The 20,829-nt window shown below is 35.1% G+C and overlaps 1 protein-coding gene across 6 annotated transcripts; it reads left to right on the top strand.

Moving 5' to 3' along the window:
- Positions 1-4,863: 4,863 nt before the first annotated feature.
- On the top strand, positions 4,864-19,092 carry LOC132291428 (uncharacterized). Of its 6 annotated transcripts, none has more exons than XM_059790280.1 (12): positions 4,864-5,050; positions 8,422-8,477; positions 8,766-8,837; positions 8,924-9,264; positions 14,804-15,010; positions 15,171-15,377; positions 15,544-15,753; positions 15,920-16,129; positions 16,289-16,498; positions 16,749-16,955; positions 17,395-18,472; positions 18,576-19,092. In XM_059790280.1, the coding sequence occupies exons 2-12, from the start codon at positions 8,441-8,443 to the stop codon at positions 18,647-18,649; spliced, it is 2,853 nt and encodes a 950-aa protein (XP_059646263.1). In that variant the 5' UTR covers positions 4,864-5,050; positions 8,422-8,440; the 3' UTR covers positions 18,650-19,092. The 6 variants fall into 6 exon arrangements, with proteins under 6 accessions (XP_059646263.1, XP_059646262.1, XP_059646261.1 ...); XM_059790279.1 differs by having other exon boundaries at positions 15,168-15,377; positions 15,547-15,753; XM_059790278.1 differs by having other exon boundaries at positions 15,168-15,377; positions 15,923-16,129.
- Positions 19,093-20,829: the final 1,737 nt, after the last annotated feature.

Below are 20,829 nucleotides of genomic sequence, written 5' to 3'. Positions count from 1 at the left end.
TCCAAGCGCACAAATCCATCAGCTCTTTCATTAAGTTCATCCATAGTCTTAGGCGTGTTCACTACCAAGCTTGTGTGGAATGGAGTGCCACGAGTCATGGCCAGTATAAACGCTTGAACTGCCATAGAAGGATGACATTCAATCACCATACTCTTAGTATGGTTAAACCTGGTTAGGAAAGCTTGGAGACGCTCATCCTCATGCTGCTTCATTGTGAATAGGCTCGAAATGTCCTTTGCTGGACGCTTATTTCCATAATATTGGCTTATGAACCGATCACACAAGCTTCAGAAACTATCCACTGAGCCCCTCGGCAGGTTCTTGAACCAATTGAGCGCTGGTCCAGCTAGACTTGTAGGGAAGCACTTGCACATCAAGGAATCATTCTCAATGTTCAGAGCCATTTTCAACTGGATGTGATACACATGATCAATCGGATCGGTCGTTCCGTCGAACAAGATGAAAATGGGCATGAAAAATTTCCTCGGACTCGGAGCATTTAGAATTTCATCGGTGAATGGTGAGTCAAACGTTCGAGCTGCTGATTGGAGGGTTTTATTTTCTCTCTGGAACCCCGCGATTGCTCTCTGATTTACAGATCTCATCTCTGAGCTGCGATAGTCGAACGTCGCCATGGAAGGTCGATAAGTCGGATCGAATGATCTGTCCTCAATAAACTCTTTGTGCCACGGCGGTATAGCTTTGTGACGATCAAACTCCATTGCTTCTTCTCGGCTGAGAGTTTCTTGATGTGGATCGAAAGTCATGGCTTCGTTTCACCTGATCTGTTCACGCCGTTGATCCACGTGAGTTGATCCTTCACGATCATCAACACGACGAGCAAATCATTTGGCCGGACCTCCTCGCGGTGAAGATCTGTCTGATTGTTCCCTACCTCCTCACCGTGATGTGCCGCATTGGTACGTGCAACTTCTTCTCCTGCCGGGAGCGGTCGCGAAATCACCGGAACTTCTTGACGCTGCATTTCAGTCCTTAGATCTGCATTCTCTCTCCTGAGAGTTTCGATCATGCTCATCAACTCATCAAGTTTCATCTGTTGGACGTTCTCTACCGTATTGGAGTTATCACCCCCGGTCATTATTCCAGAACGGAGCAAAGGCATGAATCGTAAATTCTGAATTAGATCTGAGTCTCGCTGACGCGAATCACGTCAGATCTGAACTCAAATTTTACAAGTTTTGTTCTCCTTTCGATAGATCAGAGCTTTTCCGGCGTCTAAGCTTGCCAGATCGAGCCACAATAGAGTGAATCACAGCTGCATAAACCTAACGCCAATTTCTCAGAATCAATCAAGAATCCAGAATCTCTCAAGAGCAAACCGCAATCTCTTAGATCTGTACTAAACTTCCAGAGATCAAGCTTCGTCGTCATCAATCAATCTGAATCAACATGACGTTGATCAACCAAGAATCAACCTTCTCCGCTTCCCACAGACGGCGCCAATTATAAATGCAAGAAAATCTCTCCCTCTATTTTGACAGAGTTTCAGTACATTTCACAATCCTCTCCCTTTTCACTCTCTTCACTACCCTTTTATAGAAAATTACAAGTGCTGTTGGACTATCTGTTTTGGGCCTTCTTTCCAATGGGCTTGGTCATCTTCGGCGGATTTTCAGGGTTCGGCCCATTCTGTGGTGCTCTCTTATGGGCAATACTTCAATTATTTGCCCCGATCCCATGTCCGCAAGCTATAGTCGGCCTAGATCGTTTATCGTATCCTCACCCATAGATGTGTATATATTTGGAGAGGAGATATATATATCTATATATTTAGAGAGAGTCTGTAAATCAATTGTTCAAAGTTAAAATCCATCACCACCACCACACCTCAATCACCACTCACCGGCGAACCTCTTTTCTCCGGCAAAGCACCACTTCCACCTCTTAACTAGCAACTTTGTTATCAATCTACACTTTTTATTTATTTATTTATTTTATTTTATTTTTTAAAAAAGGTAAGCTTTATCAATCTACACTTGATATATTATTATTATTATTATTATTATTATTATTATTTTATTTTTATCAAATCTATGGGCTACAGAGGGGGAGAGTGAATTTTAGAGAGAAAAACAAATGGGGGCAATTATGTCTTTTAATTTTGTTGATATTTTGAATTAAATTAAATTTAAAAAATGAGGGTAAAAATGACTTTTCACAAGTTTTTAACGGCATTAGTGACCGAAAAACAAAATTGGACCTAAGTGATAGTAATTTCAAAAATTATTTTAATGTGATATTTGACCAAATCTGAGGGGGTGTCAGTGAAATTAACTCAAAAAATTTATTAAAAAAAAAGAAGACAATATCACTTGAGCTTAGCTTTAGGACAGGGGGAGGAGGAACCAAAATTCGTTGTGAACTCTTTTTATTAAATGGGGGTATTACAAAGCAGTTAATCCATAAGTATTAAAAAAAATTCCCTCTAATGGGATCAAAGTAACAAATCCAAGCCCCCAGGGGCTTGGAGCGGTTGGGAAGTCTTTGAGCGGCCACAAACATGGCCTGTGATCGATTCTTGCCACCCCTTATATCACTCTCGACTAATCTGGTGCTATAACTGTGGAGTCAGCTGCTGTATCCCCAATTTGGTGCCTTCAAAGAACCCTGCTTAGGGGCGTTCTGGATCATAAAAAAAGAAAAGAAAAAGAAGAAGTAACAAATCCAATAACTTCTTCTTCTATTCTTGTTTGTTATTTTCCTTTTCTAATTATTTTGTTCTTTCGGTGACTCTTCATTTTAGTCAAATATTCACAATTGTATTTATTTATTTTTATTTTTTATTTTTGACAAAAACGTTATCCAGCAAGTCTAACTTAAATTGGCTTTTGATGCATTAGCTTTACACTAATTGTATCAGTTAATCACAACGACAAAAATTGATATTCCCAAAATTTTATATCAAATCGTAGAAAAGGCCTAAATTTATTTTTATTTCAAACTAGGAATGTGTATGCACACTATCATTCATACAATACGTACACAAATATCCTCCCTTAAATAATGATAAAATTTCGGACTAATGTGCAAGGTCATTGATTTAATTTATGATATAAATAAATAAAATTTACAGAATAGTGCTAAATATTCACCCATTTATACTCCTTTCACTTTTCAATGTGGCCACTTTACCAAATTCCAAATGAAGCAGGGATTTATTTTCCGTATATTTGCAATTAATGCATGTATTAGTATTGATAATTTTTGTTGAAGTTTTAAAATACTAAGATGTTGTTTGATAAAACTGTAAATTAAAAACTGAAATTTTTAATAACTAAATTTTAAGTATTGAAGTTTTTAAGTGGTAATTAATAAATAAATATATATTTTTTATATTCCTTTATGAATTTTTAATGTTCAGTGATAAGTTTAAAATTTTACCACATTTTAAGTGACGCTTACCATTTTTAACAATATTCAAATTGCGTTATGAACACATTTAATTGAATAAGTCTCCAATACATTCAAAATTAAGTACTGAATTGAGTAATCAAAGTACAAATTGAAATTTTTTTAATGTTTGTTTTCACATTTAAGTATTTAATGTCAAGTGATTATCTCATTTTTTTTTTTCTCTCTCTCTCTCTCTCTAAAAGCAAGAGAGAATACGTTTTAAGTACTTAAAATTTTAATTCCTATTGAAATGAAGTTTATTTTTAAGTGATATTTATATCATACCATTAAACACACTTAGTTGCTTTAAATATTTAATGTATTTCATTATCCATGCCTACATAAATATGTCGCATAAAAATCCAAAGTAAAAAAGAAGAAGAAGTGAAACAAGGAGAAGAAACATGTGTGTTATATTATCTCTATGTATTATAAGTGTGAATTTCCGAAATTAAAGCTTGAAAATTTTCAAATTGAAACTATTTGTTAACTTTGTTGAGTTACTTGTTAATATATTTTTGGTAAACAAATATTTTTATATATTTTAATTTAAACTATTCTTAGATCATTATTAACTAGGTCTTTAAAAATTTTGGGGTTGTTAATTTTTCTGTACTTCTTGATAAAATTAAAAATTTTAAGAACTAAATTTTAAGTATTAAAGTTTTTAAGTGGCAACTTTCAATATTCAGTATTTTATCTTATTTTAAATAACACTTACTATTTAATGATATTTAAATTATGTTATTAAATGCGTATAAACTCTCAATTGTAAGAACCTGAATTAAGTTCAGTTACCAAAACAATAAGTAAATCTTTTTAGTAACTTTAATTTCTACCATTCATAGCCATTACTATTAAGCAGGGTGTTTCATAATTTTTTTTAAAATTTCTATAAGTAAATATTTTTAGTATTTTTAATTTTCACTATTTTAAGACCCTACAAAATATGTAATAAAAATTTGAGAGGTCCCTGCCCTTGTCCTACTAATTATCCTACTCAATAAATGATTTTCTAGTTTTTGGAAACTGACATTGCCATTAATAATGCTACTCTATATTGTAGTCAGGGCTACGGTCTACCTGATAAGATGTTCTGGACCCACTGAATTGTGGGACTCACCTAAGTTCCAGTCCCGTGTTCCCGCTTCCCCATGCCATCCTGAGAAATTATTATACGGTTGCGAGATAATCGGATTGAACCAATCACTTACATATAAATTTTTAAAAAATAATAATAACATATTTACTTACGTATTATTTAGTGATTGGTTCAATAATAATAATTTTTGCTGCCGTCACAGTACGGATATGGACTGTTGTGTACATGGATTCAGGCAGGTGGGACCACATTTTTTTTTGTCCTTTTCGGTGAATGCACCGAAAATCTTCAATATTTGCGATAGTGCCCCCCTCTCACTCAGCTGAGTCATCACTCCCGAATTAAACCTTCGTCGTTCTCAGTGTCAAGTATCAGCCTTTCCCCTCTGACTCCCTTCCCTGCTCTCTCTTTCTCTCTCTAACTTCGAGGTGTGTCGAACCCTAGGTAGTCAGATTCCATTGCTTCAAATCAATAGAACTTCAGTCTCTGTTCTACTTTTTTTCCACAGCGAGTTTTTTCACAGAGTAATTTCAGGTATATTTCTCCGTGATTTTTAGTATTTTTTGGTCTTGAAGAATGCTAGTTTCTATCAATCTTATATCGATTCTATATTGCATTGGGACTGAATATCACTCTTGTGATCTATTCTTTTTGTTTCTTTTTCTTTGTTGGACGCTCTGAGCTACAGTTCTTCAATAATGATTCATATAACTTTTGTATATCTATGCATCATTATGTATTTATTTGTGCATATTCCAGTATATATGTGTATATAATTTGTATATCTGTGTCCATTCGAAATACACACACACACACATATATAATTATTGGCAAGAAAAAAAAAAAAAAAAAAAAAAAAAAAAAAAAAAAATATATATATATATATATATATATATATATATATGAACGCACATGCATATACTATGTAAATTGGAACTCACGATTGTTGATAAATTGTGTGTTTGTGTCGAGAAACAATTTCTGCACTGCTATTGGTAGATATGTTTGTTTAAAGTGTGAAATTTAACTGTTTATGATCCCCTCATTTCTTTCAGTTTCATTGCGAGGCGTCTGTAAATACTCTGTTAATGTATTGATTTGAGTTCTCCCTTGTAGTTTTCTTCTGAATTTTATTTTTATCTCTTAGTTCCATTTTTTTAAAGTAGTGGAAGGATATGTTTGGACTATCCGTGGAAACTGAATTTGTTTATTGTGTTTTTTATTTTACATAATTAGTGTGAAAAATGATAATACAACCAGGCAAGCAAAATCATTAAACAAAATGGCATTTAGCAACTTTTGATGGAATCTTAAATCGGCTGTAATGAGGATTCCCTTATTCTTAAGTGGCTCCATTTAGAAGAAAAAAATTAAAAGTACCATGCAATTTCCTCTGACGCCCAAAAATGCCTAACTTCTTCTTCCTGCTGTAAAAGTTAATTTTGTTTCAGACAATTTTGGGGTTTCCCATAATCTTAGACTACATTAGTGAAGAGCAACAGAGCGACATAGTTCATACAATAGTTATAGCTTGGACATCCACAAGCTAAAAAGATTGAATAGATGGTACTGAAAATTTTATACATCAAATATTGATTAGGAACTAGTATTATCATTTTCTGTGAGTGATTTGACAAATTTTTTTTTGAACAGCTTTACAAAATTAAATGACAATATCTGATTCTTCAATTGTTTAACCCTTCTTATTTAGGGGGAAAAAAAAACCCTTCTCGTTATGCTCCAAATAGTTTTCAAAATGAGAAGGAGCAAAATATTAGAATATTACAACTAACATTAGATCCTCTTGTCATCTTTAAATGTATAAATTTTCTTTTCATTTCCTCTTCTTCTTTTAGTGAACCATAACATTAACAATTTTTTTATTATATAAATTAATTGTTAAAACTTTAAAGTATTGTGGTATATTCTCTCCTAAAACCTGGTAAATATTTCTGCCTAATCTATGTTGTTAGTAGAACAGTCCTGGCTGTGCTCCCTATATATTATATAAAATAAATTCTAAGTATTGAAGCCATTGTCTATATATTGAACACCTCATTTTGAATACCAAATTAGTGGATGCTGGACAATATATCTCATATGGTTCTTAATTGTTCTGGTAATTGTTTAGATAATCAGGGAAGAAGAAAGCAAAACTGAGATGATCATATGCAGGGATTAGAAATATAATAATCATTTTAAATGGGTATTTATATTAGAATTTCTCAATCACCACCTGATTTAATCTCACAAAAATCTTGTTCCAAGGATCGTAAATAACGTGGAGCATGAAAGTACAAGAACGAACAAGTCTGAAGAAGTGAAAACTTAGGAAATTGGTGTAATTTAAAGGTAAAACTGCTTGGAAGTTGGAATATTTCTTAATTAGGTTTTGTTTCATGTCAAGTCAAATGTTTAATTTAAGCTTAGTTACTGCCTTTTCAGAATTATATATATGTTTTGTTATATTTTAGAAGTCAAGAGCATTTATTATATTTTAAGATTTCCTACAAGTGGCATGTGGTGGTGGTCTCAGGTTTTCCGAGTCTTTTTATATTGTCTTAGGTTGGTTTAAATGATTTTATAAGCCAAAATCTCTACAATGTTACAATTTTCCTTTTAAAATTTCAAGTGAAAATCATATCAGTAATATGAAGAGTCTAATTGACTCTATCTGTACTTTTTTAGATCGGATTATTGAATTCCAGAAGCTTCTGTAGCTCATTGAATTGTGTGATGCAATTCTAGCCTTCAATGTAAATGTGATGTCTTTGGGAGTGTAAATATGATGCTTATACCATCCTCCTTCCTCTATTCCTTACTTATTACTTTAATCCTTACAAACAAAATTTCCCAATTTAATCAAAATCAGACCAACAAATTTCTCTACTTTTTTAAACCCAAAATCTCTCCTTCTACCTGTTTAACCCATTCCCTACGCTTCAATAACCCTTTTCTCAAATTCCCATTACTGTAAAAGTTACTGTCCAGAAAATTGCTGCAACATAAATATGAAATTCCTGCAAACTATCAAGTCCAAAACCAAGCCAGTTATTCAACCCTAGCCCCTAAATAACACTAAACCAGCCGCAGAATTACTGTTCGCGGGCATTGTTCACAGCACTCGTAACAACCACCAAATTTTGTTTCCCCGTGTATTTGAGGCTTCAGATCTTACTCCGTTCTAACTCATTTTACAATGCCTTAAATCTTAATATCTCCACTAAATATTGGCCCAAAAACCTACAATAATCAGCCAAAATCCTCTCTACTGCTGCCTACATCAATTTTGGTATTATAGCTTGTAGGAGAAATCACTAAATGAGTACTTTATAAGGATAAATCATTTTTGAGCTTTTGTGGTTTACATTGCCTTATGCCTTTAAGTTTTGCTTTGTGATTTGTTTGTATTTTTTTTCCGTCATTGATAATTCAGAGGAAAATAAATATATAAAAAATTTGATTCACATGTAAGATCTCACTAGTTGTGACACCCCACTGCATCTATCATAAATTAAGAACCACCTGTCCTTATTCAGGTCTTTGATACGATAACGTTGAATATAAGTTCTTCCTGAGTATACTTATCAAAAAAACAAAGTTCTTCCTGAGTTCAATGGATTATGTTAGTGTATGTGGACCAGGGATATCCGACCGAAATGTTGATAAATCTGGGTTCAAAACTCTTGAAAAAGAAGATTTTGGTGTTTCCCACTTCCAATGGTTGTGTGTAATATTCTTATAGACCCACCAGTATGGACTTTGGGCCTTTGGCATATAAAATTGATGAGCTTTTACATTGATATTTACCTCTGACACACTTATCTTTCTCAATCAAATATACTTTAATTTCTTATACGATTGAGTTGGTGGAACATCATGATGTTATCATTATTTGATTTCAGGGCAAAATTAACTCAGATTATGGATTGTACACTTTGGGATTCATCGTGGGATCAAGGTTTTCTAATCTATTATCTTATCAATTTCATGTTTTTTGAATTTTGCCAGTAGTTGCTCTCCTTGAATCTTGTCAGGGAAAATAAAGTTGTAACTTAACACCTCATTGTACAAAAATTTCATCACAATTTATTGTTGATATGAATAATTGTTTTTCAGTTGTGCAAGAAAGTTACTGTTAAGAACATCGTTACTGATTTGATATAATTTGCAAAATCCTTATTGGTTAAGAACATTGTTATTATTAATGCACAATTACATATTCCAACTACTCAGTTTTATGCTGTAGATATGATAGAAGAAAGCAGTTATTATATGGGACAAGGATGGCAGTGCGACTTTTACTTTGGTTATGGGCATGGTAATTTGCAAAATCCTTATTGGTTAAGAACATTGTCATTATTAATGCACAATTATATATTCTAACTATTCATTTTTATGCTGTAGATATGATAGAAGAAAATGCTTTAAATGAGAAACTTTGTGTGCAAGTGCTGAGGATGTTGATAACTAAAGCAGATTCAGAAATTAATGAACTTGAAGAAGATCTGGTCATCCTTCAAAACCAACTAGCCTGGGCTGATGAAGAATGGTCTAAAATTTGCTGTGCTACATTGACAGAAAAGATTGATTGCCTTGTCACTTCAATACAAAGCTTGAAGAATGAAAATGGGCAAGATATGGATGACTTTGGTGTTGCTTTACCGATGCATAGAGAGCCAGCTGAGCGAGTGCATGAAATAGTAAAGGCTCTACTCAGAAATTACTTCCAACAGAAAGATGAGCAGGTTAATTTGTTAATTTTAATTATAATTTATTCTGCTTTACCATGCAAAAATAAATAAATAAAGAAAAAAAAAGTTTTATAGGGTTGATAGCATGCGCCATGCATAGACAATATTCTTTTTTCCCTTAAAAGAGAAGAATGAAATAAAGATAATGATGGGAAATGGTACACGTAATAAACATAACCTCCCAAATCAGGAAAAAAATACTCTCTAAACTTTGCTGATTACCCCAAATGTAGAGATTTTTGTGACAGGGTCTGCTCTCAAAAGACTCAAAACAACACTAAGTGATCTATTTAATTGTACATAACTCGAGTAGGATCCTATATTCATGAACATAGGTTCGTATAGGATCATGAACACGTTCACAAACATAGGCTTGTATAGGTGTAAGCTCATGAACATGTGTTCAAGAACATAGGCTTGTGTCAGCTCATATAAATTCACGAACGAGTCAAAACGATATTGAACATGAGCTCGAATGAATTTTGTTATTAAACAAGACGAGCCCAAGCTTTTCAAATTCATGGCAAGCTGAGCCCAAGCTCAGCCTTTTGAGCTTGTCACGATCCTGAGCTAAGCCCACACACAAATGAAGCAAGCCCGAACAGACTCAAGCTCGGCTCGGTTCATTTGCTGCCCTAAACTTAAGCATTCAAGCTTGGTTTGTATCTAGTTAGACTGCTGTATCAGGTCCCATTCCTGCTAAAGTATAATTCAGATGTTTCACTAAGTTATCCATGCACGGTTACTGTTCCGAATCATAACATGTTCCAGCTGTATACACAAAAGAGTAAACTGGTGGGTTGGATTAATGGCATATGTTAGAATGTATATTCTTTATAGTGTTGGGTCATTATGTAATTACCCATAGTAGTTAGGGTTATTGTGTAATTATGTAATTAGGGTCTCTAACCCTTTTCTTATATAAGCCTTATTTAGAGGGCTGAAGAGATGCAATATAGAACATACATTTTCTCTCAATCTCTCTCTCTTTCTCTCCCTATCTCTCATGAATCTGAACATGGTATCAGAGCGGTATAAATTCATGGGTGTGGGAAAAAATAAGTGTGTTGCCCTTGTATGAGAGCGACTGGAATCGTGAGTATATCGTCGGTGTCTTTGTCGGAAGTTCGTGTTGCCGGTAGGTTGAGAACATCGTCCTTAGTCGCCATCAGATCTGCAGCCTCCTTCGTCGCCGTCAGATCTGAAGCCCCTTGGCCGCTTGTGTTGTTGCCGCGTCGATCGTCAGCAAGCTCGCCGACATCCACCGTCGTTGTTGGCAGAGGTGAAGCTTCATCGATTCGCCTCTTTTTTCTTGGTCGGAAGTTGCGGAGGTTGTGTGGTGTCGTTGCTGTGTGCTCGCCAGAGTCTGTTAGTGGGTTGTGAAGGAGAACAACCCTGTTTGGTGGCGCAGCTACATTATTCCAATCCTGGTTTACTAAAACCGGGATAGCAGAGACTTGTTTTGATCCAATCCAGTTACCCAGATCCGATCCGGTTTCAGCTGCGACCCGGTTCAAACTTCGACCCAGATCCGGCCCGAAACCAGATCCGACCACATCCACTGCTCCACATGTGGCTGTTGAGACTGCTATGGTCGCGATTCCCCGTGATGAGTATGCTCAATTTCTGTCTCAATAACGGACGTCTACCTCATCTTCCATAGGGTCCTTGGCTCAATCGGGTAGTGCCCCTGCATGTCTTTTGTCCTCTAGTCAGAGTCCCTGGATTCTTGACTCTGGCGCATCCGATCACATGACTGGTAGTTCTCATCTCCTATCTGATTTTCAGTCTGTTCCTTCCTCTCAAAGTGTTACTCTTGCTAATGGATCATCAACTAAAGTCTTGGGTTTGGGAACTGTTCTTCTTACCCCTTCTATGTCCCTTTCTTCTGTGTTATATGTTCCTCAATTCCCTTTTAATTTGTTGTCCATTAACAAAATTACTAAATCTCTTAACTGTTCTGTAACATTTTATCCCACATGTTGTCTTTTTCAGGATCTCAAGACGAAGAAGAGGATTGGTATGGGACATGAAGTAGGTGGCTTGTATTACTTCGATCTTGCACCATCTCCCACGGCTCTTCAATCATCTTTGTCTTCTTTCCAATGGCACTGTCGTCTCGGCCATCCCTCGCTATCAGTTCTGCAGTGTCAAGTTCCCGGTCTTAGTCATGTTAAGTCTCTGTCTTGTGAAACATGTCAGCTTAGTAAGCATTGTCGTGTATCTTTTAAGCCAAGAGCTAATAATCGTGTGGCTAGTCCTTTCCAATTAATTCATTCAGATGTATGGGGACCAATAAAACATATTTCTATTAATGGATTTCGTTATTTTGTGACTTTTGTGGATGATCATTCTCGGATGACTTGGTTGTTTTTAATGAAAAATCGTTCTGAATTGTTTTCTATTTTTCAAATATTTCGCAAAGAAATCAAAACTCAATTTGGGTGTTCCATTAAAGTTTTACGTTCTGACAATGCCAAAGAATATTTCTCGGACCCTTTTGAGACGTATTTTCATGCCAAAGGCATCATTCATCAATCCTCTTGTACTTATACTCCGCAACAAAACGGAGTAGCTGAGCGTAAAAATCGCCATCTTCTGGAAGTCTGTCGTGCCCTTTTATTTTATATGCATGTTCCCAAACGTTTTTGGAGTGATGCTGTTCTTATGGCATGTCATCTTATTAATAGGATGCCCTCATCAGTGCTACACGGTAACTCTCCTCACTCTGTTCTATTTCCCGACTCCGTATCGTTTAATCCGACTCCGTGGGTCTTTGGCTGTGTGTGTTTTGTCCATAACCTTGGACCTGGTCTTGATAAACTCGACCCTCGTGCAACTAAATGTGTTTTTCTTGGGTATTCACGCACTCAGAAGGGCTATCGGTGTTACAGTCCTCATTTCCAACGCTATTTCACTAGTGCTGATATAACATTTTCTGAGTCTATCCCATATTTTTCTGATTCTACTAGTCCTCTCGATATTACTTCTGAGCCACCTTTGCCATCGGTTCCCTCTCAGTTTCCTGTTTCCGCACCTCCTCGGTCTGCTGTTCCTTTGCAGGTTTATACTCGACGACCTCGACCGCCTACTTCGCTCCCTCCATCTCCTTCAGAGTCTTCGGATCCGACACCTTTACCTGATGATTTGCCTATTGCCCTTCGTAAAGATATTCGGTCGTGTGTTACTGCTCATCCCATTTCTAACTTTGTCTCCTATCGTCATATTTCATCCTCTTTATCTTGTTTTTTATCCAAAGTATCTGCTACTTTTGTTCCAAAGACATTGCAGGATGCTCTCTCTGATTTGGGTTGGCGGCAAGCCATGGTAGATGAAATGGATGCCCTTCATCGTAATGGAACATGGGATCTTGTTCCCTTACCTCCGGGCTCCAAACCGGCTGGTTGTAAGTGGGTCTACATAGTTAAATACCTTTAAGATGGGTCTATTGAGCGGTTGAAGGCTCGTCTAGTGGCAAAGGGGTACACTCAAACTTATGGTGTTGACTATGATGAGACTTTTTCTCCTGTTGCTAAGATTTCTTCTATTCGGATTCTTATTTTCATTGCTGCCAATTGTAACTGGCCGTTGTTCCAATTGGATGTCAAAAATGCCTTCTTACATGGTGACTTGGTTGAAGAAGTTTATGTGGAGCAACCGCCTGGGTTTGTTGCTCAGGGGGAGTCTCGTCACACTGTTTGTCGCCTTAAAAAGGCCCTGTATGGATTGAAACAATCTCCGCGGGCTTGGTTTGGGAAATTCTCTGAGGCGGCATTAGAATTTGGTCTTAACAGATGCCAGACCGATCATTCGGTATTTCACCTGCGCACTAAAGCTGGCTTCATCTTTCTTGTGGTGTATGTAGATGATATTGTGATCACAGGTGATGATTCTGCAGGCATTGCTAAGTTGAAGTTGTTTCTGCAAAATCGGTCCACACTAAAGACTTGGGTAAACTTAGATACTTCTTGGGTATTGAAGTTGCTAGATCCAAGGAAGGTATAAGTTTATCTCAACGAAAATATGTGTTGGATTTGCTAGAAGAAACGGGTATGTTAGGTGGTCGTCCGGTTGATGCTCCTATGGATTCAAATACAAAACTTGTGTCTGATGAGGGTGATCTATTTAATGACCCAGGCAGATTTCGTCGCCTTGTTGGGAAATTAATTTACCTCACTATCACTCGACCTGATATTTCATATGCAGTTAGCGTTGTAAGTCAGTTTATGGGAGCTCCTAGAATGCCACATTGGATTGCTGTTCTTCGGATTATCCGATATCTCAAGCGAGCTCTAGGTTTTGGGTTACTATACCATTCAAATGGTCATCTCAGGGTGGAAGGTTTTATAGATGCTGACTGGGCTGGTTCTCCTTCAGATAGGAGATCTACTACAGGCTACTGTACATTTGTAGGAGGAAATCTTGTTACATGGAAGAGTAAAAAGCAAACGGTGGTAGCTCGATCTAGTGCTGAAGCTGAGTACAAGGCAATGGCACATACCATTAGTGAGTTGACATGGATACAAAATCTTCTAAAAGAACTTGAGTTGACAGTTGAAACTCCTACTCCATTGTTCTGTGATAACCAAGCAGCAGTTCACATAGCATCGAATCCTGTATTTCATGAGAGAACCAAACATTGATTGTCATTTTACTCGGGAAAAAATATTAAGTGGTAGCATCTCTACTCCATTTGTGAAGTCTGAAGATCAACTAGCTGATATGTTTACCAAAGCACTGGGTCATAATCGGTTAAAGACTATCTATTCCAAGCTGGGATTATTTGATATATATTCTCCAGCTTGAGGGGGAGTGTTAGAATGTATATTCTTTATAGTGTTGGGTCATTATGTAATTACCCATAGTAGTTAGGGTTATTGTGTAATTATGTAATTAGGGTCTCTAACCGTTTTCTTATATAAGCCTTATTTAGAGGGCTGAAGAGATGCAATACAGAACATACATTTTCTCTCAATCTCTCTCTCTTTCTCTCCCTATCTCTCATGAATCTGAACAGCATAAATATAAAGGTATTTGAAGCTTGGCTTATATCTTGTTAAGCTGTTGTATAAGGTCTTAATCCTGCTAAAAAAAGAAAAAACGAAACTCCATAATTCAGAGGTTTCACTAAGTTATCTATGTATTTTGCTGACCCAAACCCTAACCTGTTCCTGCCGTGTCCACAAAAGAGTAATTTAATGGGTTGGGCTATTGTGTAATGGCTCCCTCTTATTGTTGTTTTTGTTTCCTCAATAAGACCTAAGTGCACATGTATTTCTTACAATAACAAAAAGAGTTAGTGATGAATTTTTCAAACCATTTTTGTAAAACAATCCATTAACCTATTTCCGCTTATGTGTTGCTTAATAGATGAAGACATCCTTATTTTTTATTTTATGACTTACAATTATGCTATGATAGAGAAGCCATCCTTTTTTATTTTATTTTATTGTATGACTTACAACTATACTATGATAGAGCTAATTTGATAAACTGAGATGATGGATTCTTGTTTTCATTCTACAATGAACAGCCGGCGAAAACCATTCTACAAAATTCCCATTCAGACATTGAGAAACTGGTGATTGACCACTCCTGCAAGGAACAAAATTTAAGAAATCCCGATTTAAAAATTAGTGGTGAAGAAGCCATAGAAAGGAGCTCAGGTGCTGCAGATCCAATTGTAGATCTACTTTTAAAACATGAAGAGGAATGTACAGATGTCGCAGAAAAGGACAAGGTAAAAAGTAGCTATCCTCTCTCCTCTTATGGCAATGTTGGTTTTGAACATTTAGCTTTAATTGATAGGTGACCTGGTCCAAGTCCAACTCATCACCAGGAGATGGTTGCTTTATCTTATACTATATATTCATGTCTCTCTCTTCCACAATGAACAGCAGGAGGACATCATCATTGGAGATTCTAGCTCAGATGCTTTGGAACATGCAATTGACAACTCCAGTAATAAAATAGAATTGAGCGAGTTTGACTCGAAAGTTAATAGGAAGGAGGGAGGCAAATGTAACAAGTCTACAACTATGGGCAGAAGTAAAATCTCCAGTTCGTCATTTAAGTCTGCAAGGAAGGGAACAAACTTACCAGAAACAGTTAAGTACATGCGGCTCTTTACTCTCGTTGAATAAATATCAATTCCTTATGAATTTACTAGAGGGCTCAAAACTCTAGGTGACATGGTCCAAGTACAACTCATCGCCAGGGGATGGTTGCTTTAGCTTATAATATAAATTCACGTCTCTCTTCTACAATGAACAGCAGGAGGACATCATCATCAAAGATTCTAGCTCAGATGCTTTGGAACATGCATTTGACCACTCCAGTGAGAAAATAGAATTGAGCAAGTTTGACTCGAAAGTTAATAGGAAGGAGGGAGACCAAAATAACAAGTCTACAACTATGGGCAGAAGTAAAATCTCCAGTTCGTCATTTAAGTCTGCAAGGAAGGGAACAAACTTACCAGAAACAGTTAAGTACATGCGGCTCTTTACTCTCGTTGAATAAATATCAATTCCTTATGAATTTACTAGAGGGCTCAAAACTCTAGGTGACATGGTCCAAGTACAACTCATCGCCAGGGGATGGTTGCTTTAGCTTATAATATAAATTCACGTCTCTCTTCTACAATGAACAGCAGGAGGACATCATCATCAAAGATTCTAGCTCAGATGCTTTGGAACATGCATTTGACCACTCCAGTGAGAAAATAGAATTGAGCAAGTTTGACTCGAAAGTTAATAGGAAGGAGGGAGACCAAAATAACAAGTCTACAACTATGGGCAGAAGTAAAATCTCGGATTTGTCATTGAAGTCCGCAAGGAAGGGAAGAAGCTTACCAGAAACAGTTAAGTACATGCATCTCTCTACTGCCGTTGAATTCCTTAAGAATTTACTAGGGGGCTCAAAACTCTAGGGGACGTGGTCCAAGCCCAACTCATCACCAGGGGATGGTTGCTTTAGCTTATAATAATATATATTCATGTCTATCTTCTACAATGAACAGCAGGAGGACACCATCATCAAAGATTCTAGCTCGGATGCTTTGGAACATGCAGTTGACAACTTTAGTGAGAAAATAGAATCGAGCAAATTGGACTCTAAAGTTAATGGGAAGGAGGGAGGCCAAAATAACAAGTCTACAACTATGGGCAGAAGTAAAATCTCCAATTTGTCATTGAATTCCGCCAGGAAAGGAACAAACTTACCAGAAACAGTTAAGTACATGCAGCTCTTTACTCTCGTTGAATAAAATATCAAATCCTTATGAATTTCATAGAGGGCTCAAAACTCTAGGTTTGGAATGGACCTATGGTGGAAATAAAATGATGCATTGTGATGCAATCCAGATAATTTACTACAAATTAAATATACATCCTCCCTTCCCCTAGTTTAGCTTCTAACCTAATATATATATGTATATGTTTGGGTAAATTGGTAGCCTAATCTTCTCTTGCATTGAACAGCTTGGAAATGCTATATTAAAAGATTCCAATTCAGATGCTTCAAGACTTGCAACTGGTTCCAAGGGGAAGGACAAGTTGAGCAAGACTGATTTAGAAGTTATTGTGAAGAAGGAAATCATAGAAATGTATTCCGTGGAGAAAAGAACTATCTTAAAATCATCTTTGAAGCCTGGAATAGAGAGAACCAATATTTCAGAAACAATTGAGGTATAAGCAGTTTTTTGCTTGTCTTGACTATACATGTGCATACTGTTCATATTAAGCAGTTTTTTGATTGCTTGATTATATCTGTCCATAATGTTCAAATTACCATTATGAAGGATTAATCTTCAATTCTAGTTTATTTATTTATTTATTATTTTATTATTATTTTTTTTAATGGTTGACATATTACAGCTTTTGTGGGCTTGTGTGTTTGTCCAGTTTACCCGTTCTAGATGGAAAAATGTTGCATTTATGTCGTTTATGACCTTTCGGTTCAAGTAGTTCACTTGTGATCTCTTTTAATACTTGAGCTTGTATGCCTACAAGGCTACAAGTAAAGGATCACAATACCAGGAGCAAGGGACCCCACATTGTATATAAACAGTAATAATACCCTGAATTGATCGTGTTGTTTAGATGGTTAAATGCAACTTTCTGCCAGCCTGCAGGTGCAATTCTTTCTTCCAAATCTGATGCTTCAGAAGCAGTAACTGAGGACTCTAAACCAAAACTAAGTGGAGGACATGGTGCTACTCAGACTGACAAGATGAACTCTTTTAATTTGTCTTCGAAGAGAGAGAAGATAATAAAATCTCCATCGAGGGTGAAGGGCCAAGACGACTTCTCTGAAGACACCTTTGAAGACTCACTCAGAGTGGTATTATGTCGGATAAGAGGAGATACAATCAGGACACAGTCAAAGACAAAACGAAGACCAAAACCAAGACAAGTTCAAAATGCTGAACTAGCTGCCACAGGCAAGTCGAATTCAAACTCGTCCCTGAATCCCCAAAGACAGAGAGTGAAGAGAGAACTTGAATTAATTCCAGTGCGCGTTCTGGAATCAGGTTTCTCTTCTGTGGAAGTTCATTCAGATGCATCTTCCATAAAATCCAAGAGGCAATTGGGATTTGGAATGGCTGACGACCAGATCAGCTCCAATCAGTCTGCAAGCATGGGAACCAATAAGAAGGCCCAGTCAGGCATGTGCTGCACTGAAGAAAAACACGGTGTCACTGCAGATGTCGGCACAGAAGTTCCACTGTCGAATTATAAAAGAAAAAAGAGTTCAAATTCAGCCGACCATAACAAGACTAAAAAGTTGAGGGGCCTTCAAATCAATTCAGAGCAGTTGCACACACCAGACAGTGCAACCGGAAAAGATCTTTGGATCACCGACTGCTCCTTCACTAAGGATTCTGATAAGGATACTGTTAAACTGTTGCCTTGTCCCGAACTGCCTTATCCAGATGTTGTGGCTTTAAAAAATTTGTCATTAGTTGATTTAAAAGCCATAGCAAAGCAACGGGGAATGAAAGGGTATTCTAAACTTCGTAAAGCTGTTCTTACTGTTAAACTGTTGCCTTGTCCTGAACTGCCTTATCCAGATGTTGTGGCTTTTAAAAATTTGTCATTAGTTGATTTAAAAGCCATAGCAAAGCAACGGGGAATGAAAGGGTATTCTAAACTTCGTAAAGCTGTTCTTGCAAATCGGCTAGGCCTGAACATGGAAGGTAGAGGTTGGTCTACTAACAACAATGCATTTTTTTTTTTTTTTTTCCTAGTTTCTTTCAATGCAATTTCTACTTATTTTCATAACAAATTTGTGGATGTTCCATGCAGGAGGAAATGAAGGGAAGAAGGAGCTGCTGCCGTCGCCATTGATGATAGAAGGTGTGCCTGAGTCTGAGAAGTGATGAACGCTTCTCACTATATACAAAGATTTGTGAAAGTCGCTGCCTGTTTTTGTTATGGCACATTTACAAGATGGTATACGAGAAATATGAAGCAATTTTGAGATCATGCAAGAGCAATTTCCCCCTTGGCTTCTTCAGATAAAATTCAAATTGGGTTATCAACTATGAGTAGATCAAGATTTGACCAAATTAGCCTACTTTTTAGTAGTAGTTAAATACTAGAATTTTAAATTTCCACTAGGGGGCATCTGAATGCACCAAATCTAGTACCTCTTTAGGTCCATACCTTTTAGCCGGGGAAAGGCATTTTGGTCAACCAGCGGAGAGTCCAGATGCCCATTATTAACCAGCCATTGGATCCTATCCTATGCAGATGTGGTTTTGAAGTCTCACACATTTGTACAGAGTGTGATAAGTATATATATATATATGCTATTATTAAATGTGTAAAGTGTTTTGGTATTTCAGTATTTATTTATTAATTGATATAAATTCTATAACACTTAAAATTATCAAATAAAATTAAAATTAATTCAAATTAACAAAATATAAAAAAAATTTAATTCAAATTACAAAGTCTCACATTGATTTTAAGTAAAAAGAATTACATGAAAGTCTCTTATAAAATTATAAAGCTAAAGAAATAATAATTACACCTTCTCGGCCTTTTGGCTAAGATCAAGTATGGTACTAAATTTTTTTGGGTCGGCTTTTTTTGCCTTTGTGCAAAGAGTTTCAGTATTTATTTATTAATTGATATAAATTCTATAAAACTCAAAATTACCTAATAAAATTCAAATTAACAAAATATAAAAAGAGTTTAATTCACAATAAAGAGCTCTCATTAATTATTATATCCCTGATATAAATTCTATAAAACTCAAAATTACCTAATAAACTTAAAATTCAATCTATAATCAATTGTGCTTGACCAAATGGTCCATAAATTAACATATTTATCTATTTATTATTATGAATTTTTTAATAAAAGAAAATCTAATTAGACCAGAATTATTAATATTAAAATATTTATTAATTGATATATAAAACAAAATAATTTTTCTAAAACTCTAACATAAATTAGCTTTTATTACGAGTTTCTTAGTAAAATTAAATCTAACTAGACAAGGATATATTTAAAGAAAATAAAATAATTTCTATAAAACTATATCACAAATTACTCATTTTATTTTCAATAAAACGATCACACTAGATAAAGATATATTTAAAGAGTTTCTATAAAACTCTGTCACAAATTACCTATTTATCTATTTATTATGAGTTTTTTAATAAAATGAAATCTAATTAGACAAGTATTGTTAATATAAAAAATTATTTATTAATTGATATAAAAAGAGACTTTAAAAGAGTTTCTATAAAACTCTAACACAAATTACCTATTTATCTATTTATTATGAGTTTTTTTTAATAAAAGTAAATCTAATTAGACATGAATTATTAAAATCAAAAATATTTATTAATTGAAAATTACCTAATAAAATCATGCAAAGTGTTTCAGTATTTATTTATTTATATAAAAAAAAATCTATTAATTGATATAAAAATAGTTTCTATAAAACTCTAAAAATTACCTAATAAAATCAATCACATTCTATATAAAACTCTTATTTTTAGTTCAATATAAAAGAATAATAATTTTTTATGGATAATTATCACAATATAACCAGCTCGACCCAGTTATGATTATGCAATTATCAGAAAATATTACATGTCATCATTCTATTAATTTAAGAAGCCTATAAACAGAGGCATGGAGAAATGAGGAAGGGGTACAGAAATTGAAAATTCTATAAATCCAGAATTTAAGAGTAAAATATAGAAACTCTGCCAAAGAGTTTCAGTATTTATTTATTTATATAAAAAAATATTTATTAATTGATATAAAAAGAGTTTTTATCTATACCATTATTAGATGTGTAAAGAGTTTCAGTATTTAAGTACAAATTACCTATTTACCTATTTATTATGAGTTTTTTTTTAATAAAAGTAAATTTAATTAGACAATAATTATTAAAATAAAAAATATTTATTAATTGAAAATTACCTAATAAAATCATGCAAAGTATTTCTGTATTTCAGTATTTATTTATTTATATAAAAAAATATTTATTAATTGATATAAAAATAGTTTTTGTAAAAATAATTTCTATAATACTCTA

Source organism: Cornus florida, unplaced genomic scaffold (assembly GCF_030987335.1).
Source record: "Cornus florida cultivar Cherokee Brave unplaced genomic scaffold, ASM3098733v1 CherokeeBrave_3.0.0_Hap2_Chr02, whole genome shotgun sequence".
In the NCBI taxonomy this organism is placed as follows: domain Eukaryota; kingdom Viridiplantae; phylum Streptophyta; class Magnoliopsida; order Cornales; family Cornaceae; genus Cornus; species Cornus florida.
Note: the sequence above shows the minus strand (reverse complement) of the source record. Positions and strands in the feature narration are given on the sequence as shown.